The sequence below is a fragment of the Sprattus sprattus genome (genome assembly GCF_963457725.1).
Source record: "Sprattus sprattus genome assembly, chromosome: 3".
Classification (NCBI taxonomy): Eukaryota; Metazoa; Chordata; class Actinopteri; order Clupeiformes; family Clupeidae; genus Sprattus; species Sprattus sprattus.
Genome location: NC_137922.1, coordinates 39,595,086 through 39,597,606, shown reverse-complemented (window position 1 = coordinate 39,597,606; position 2,521 = coordinate 39,595,086). Strand labels below are relative to the sequence as shown.

Below are 2,521 nucleotides of genomic sequence, written 5' to 3'. Positions count from 1 at the left end.
CTTCATGAGGGGTTACTTCCATGAGGAGGCCACACTCTGCTCCCAGGTATCTCCACAACAGTCCTCCCAATCCCCTCCAGCTCCGTTTTCACATTGACTTTCCCCCCACTGCTGATGTGGAACACCCTGCACACAGAAAAAAGAACACATAACTACAGATGCATGTGCAAAATGTGACACTAAATATTGTCAAAAGTCTTCTCAGTATCAGTACCAATTATATCCTTGATAATAAAGTGCAGTTACTCATTTCACCAGCAGAGGGGGATATTTACTTGTCTTGTTTACCAGGCTGGCTTTTGTGCAGAGTTCACAGACCTCCCTCATTAATTACACACAGTTGGAGGTGGATGATTATAATTGATGCTCAGGACTTGTAATTATTTACCGTTTTGTGTTCGTAATTGTCCATGACCTTTGACCCCTCCCAGGTGCACTGCATGGATGACGTGTGTGGCCTGCTGCCATTTCTCAACCCAGAGATCCCAGATCAGTTCTACCGCCTATGGCTCTCCCTGTTCCTGCATGCTGGGTGCGTTGCCAGTCTGCTCTGGGATTAACTTCAAAATCCCATCAGTTTATTTATAATCTTACACAATATTGCTGACTGTTACACAACAGGGCCGATTTTGGAAGGGTTTCCACACAGCACAAGCGCAATGCTCAGTGGCACCTGTGCGTGCTGTGTTATGGATTGGCTGTAATGTGTAATCTGCCTTCTCAGAATTTCAGATTACAGCAGTGTAGCGTCGGATGCCAATAACCTCAACCATTGATGATCCTCTCAATCCCATTCTTTTCCCCTTTCTCTCTCTCTTTTTTTTTTTTGATCTCTCTTTCTCCCCCTGTAGGATCCTGCACTGCCTGGTGTCTATGTTCTTTCAGATGACCATCCTGAGGGACCTGGAGAAGCTGGCAGGCTGGCTCAGGATCTCCATCATCTACATCCTCAGTGGCGTCACGGGCAACCTGGCCAGCGCCATCTTCCTGCCTTACAGAGCCGAGGTGCGAAGAGACCCGAGACACGCATACGATACCTACACGCATACAATACCCACTGTCACTCACGAAACACAGGGTCTAACTTTCATGCATTTCCATTCCCCCCCTCATGGGGAAAGATTTGTCTTTTCTAAGTAAGACCATGGTGCCGTTTGTAGTCCTACAAAGAAAAAGAAAATTTGTTAAAAATGACAGTTCCCTCAAAGGAAAAAACAGTGCCATTACCCAAAGAGTCTTAATGTCACCCACACCTTGATTTTTTTCTCAGCCATGAGACAAGAATCAAATCCATCCGTATCTCCTCTCTTCTTCTCTTCTTCTCTTCTTCTCTTCTCCTCTCAGGTTGGCCCTGCGGGATCTCAGTTTGGCATCCTGGCCTGCCTGTTCGTGGAGCTGTTCCAGAGCTGGCAGATCTTGAAGAGCCCGTGGCGCGCCTTCGCCAAGCTGCTGTGCGTGGTGCTCTTCCTCTTCGCCTTCGGCCTGCTGCCCTGGATCGACAACTTTGCGCACGTCTGCGGCTTCGTCTCGGGCTTCTTCCTGTCCTTCGCCTTCCTCCCCTACATCAGCTACGGCCGCGCCGACATGTACCGCAAGCGCTGCCAGATCATGGCCTCGCTGACCTTCTTTCTGGGCCTGCTGGCCGGCTTCGTGGTGCTCTTCTACGTCTACCCGGTCAAGTGCGAGTGGTGCGAGCTGCTCACCTGCATCCCGCTCACCGACAAGTTCTGCGAGAAGTACGACCTCAACGCCCACCTCCACTGAGGCCTTTCACCTGGAAGACGGAAGAGAGAGGGATGGAGAAAACGAGAGAACATAGGAGAACCAGAGTAGAGCAGAAGAAAGGCGAGGAGGCACAGTAATGGTGCTACCCCTCCCCAAAGCTAGCCAGAGCTTATAGGCTCTAGACTAGGACGGCCTCCATGTGTATGTGTGTGTGTGTATGTGTGTGTGTGTGTGTGTGTGTATTTTTTCAACTCCTTTTTTTTAATGCACTTCACGAAACAGATCAAGGGTTGTATGTTTCTGTTGTTGTTGTTGTTTGTTGTTGTTATTGTTATTGTTTAGTTTTTAATGCTAGAGTCTCAGAGATATATCTTCCCCAGGGGGGAAACATACCTTTGGTGCCTTGCCAATGAACTCTCAGTTCCAAACCAACTATTGCCATATCGAGTATGTTCCACTAGATCTGGGCACTGCAACGGTAACCTGTAACGTGTTGATGTACTGCTGCTGCAGTGGTGATGAATGTCTGGTAGTGTTTTAGCTACCTGCTTATCCATAATGGAGAATATAGCAAGAGAGTAAAACAGCTTGAGGCTCTCTGACTGATTTTTGACTGCCTGTTTTCATTGGATGTGTGCCTGAACTATGTCTAAACCTGTAGTTGTAAGGTAGAGACACGTTTTCAGTATTTAGTTAGTGTAAAGGTTCCGTGTGTGTGTGTGTGTGTGTGTGTGTGGTGATCATGTTTATATGCGCATCCATGTCTATGTGTGTCGTTGACCTGCGCGTGTTGAGG

General features: G+C 48.0%; 1 protein-coding gene across 2 annotated transcripts in view; it reads left to right on the top strand.

The window, feature by feature from the left end:
• Window positions 1-2,206, top strand: part of rhbdf1b (rhomboid 5 homolog 1b) — a 37,747-nt gene extending 35,541 nt beyond the window's left edge. For both annotated transcript variants that reach the window (XM_080834267.1, XM_080834268.1), the window contains 4 exons: window positions 1-46; window positions 432-532; window positions 852-1,005; window positions 1,345-2,206. The exon at window positions 1-46 is cut by the window's left edge and continues 30 nt beyond it. In XM_080834267.1, the coding sequence (XP_080690393.1) occupies window positions 1-46; window positions 432-532; window positions 852-1,005; window positions 1,345-1,764 (721 nt within the window). In that variant the 3' untranslated portion in view covers window positions 1,765-2,206. The remainder of the gene's footprint in view (window positions 47-431; window positions 533-851; window positions 1,006-1,344) is intronic.
• The last annotated feature ends 315 nt before the right edge of the window (window positions 2,207-2,521 follow it).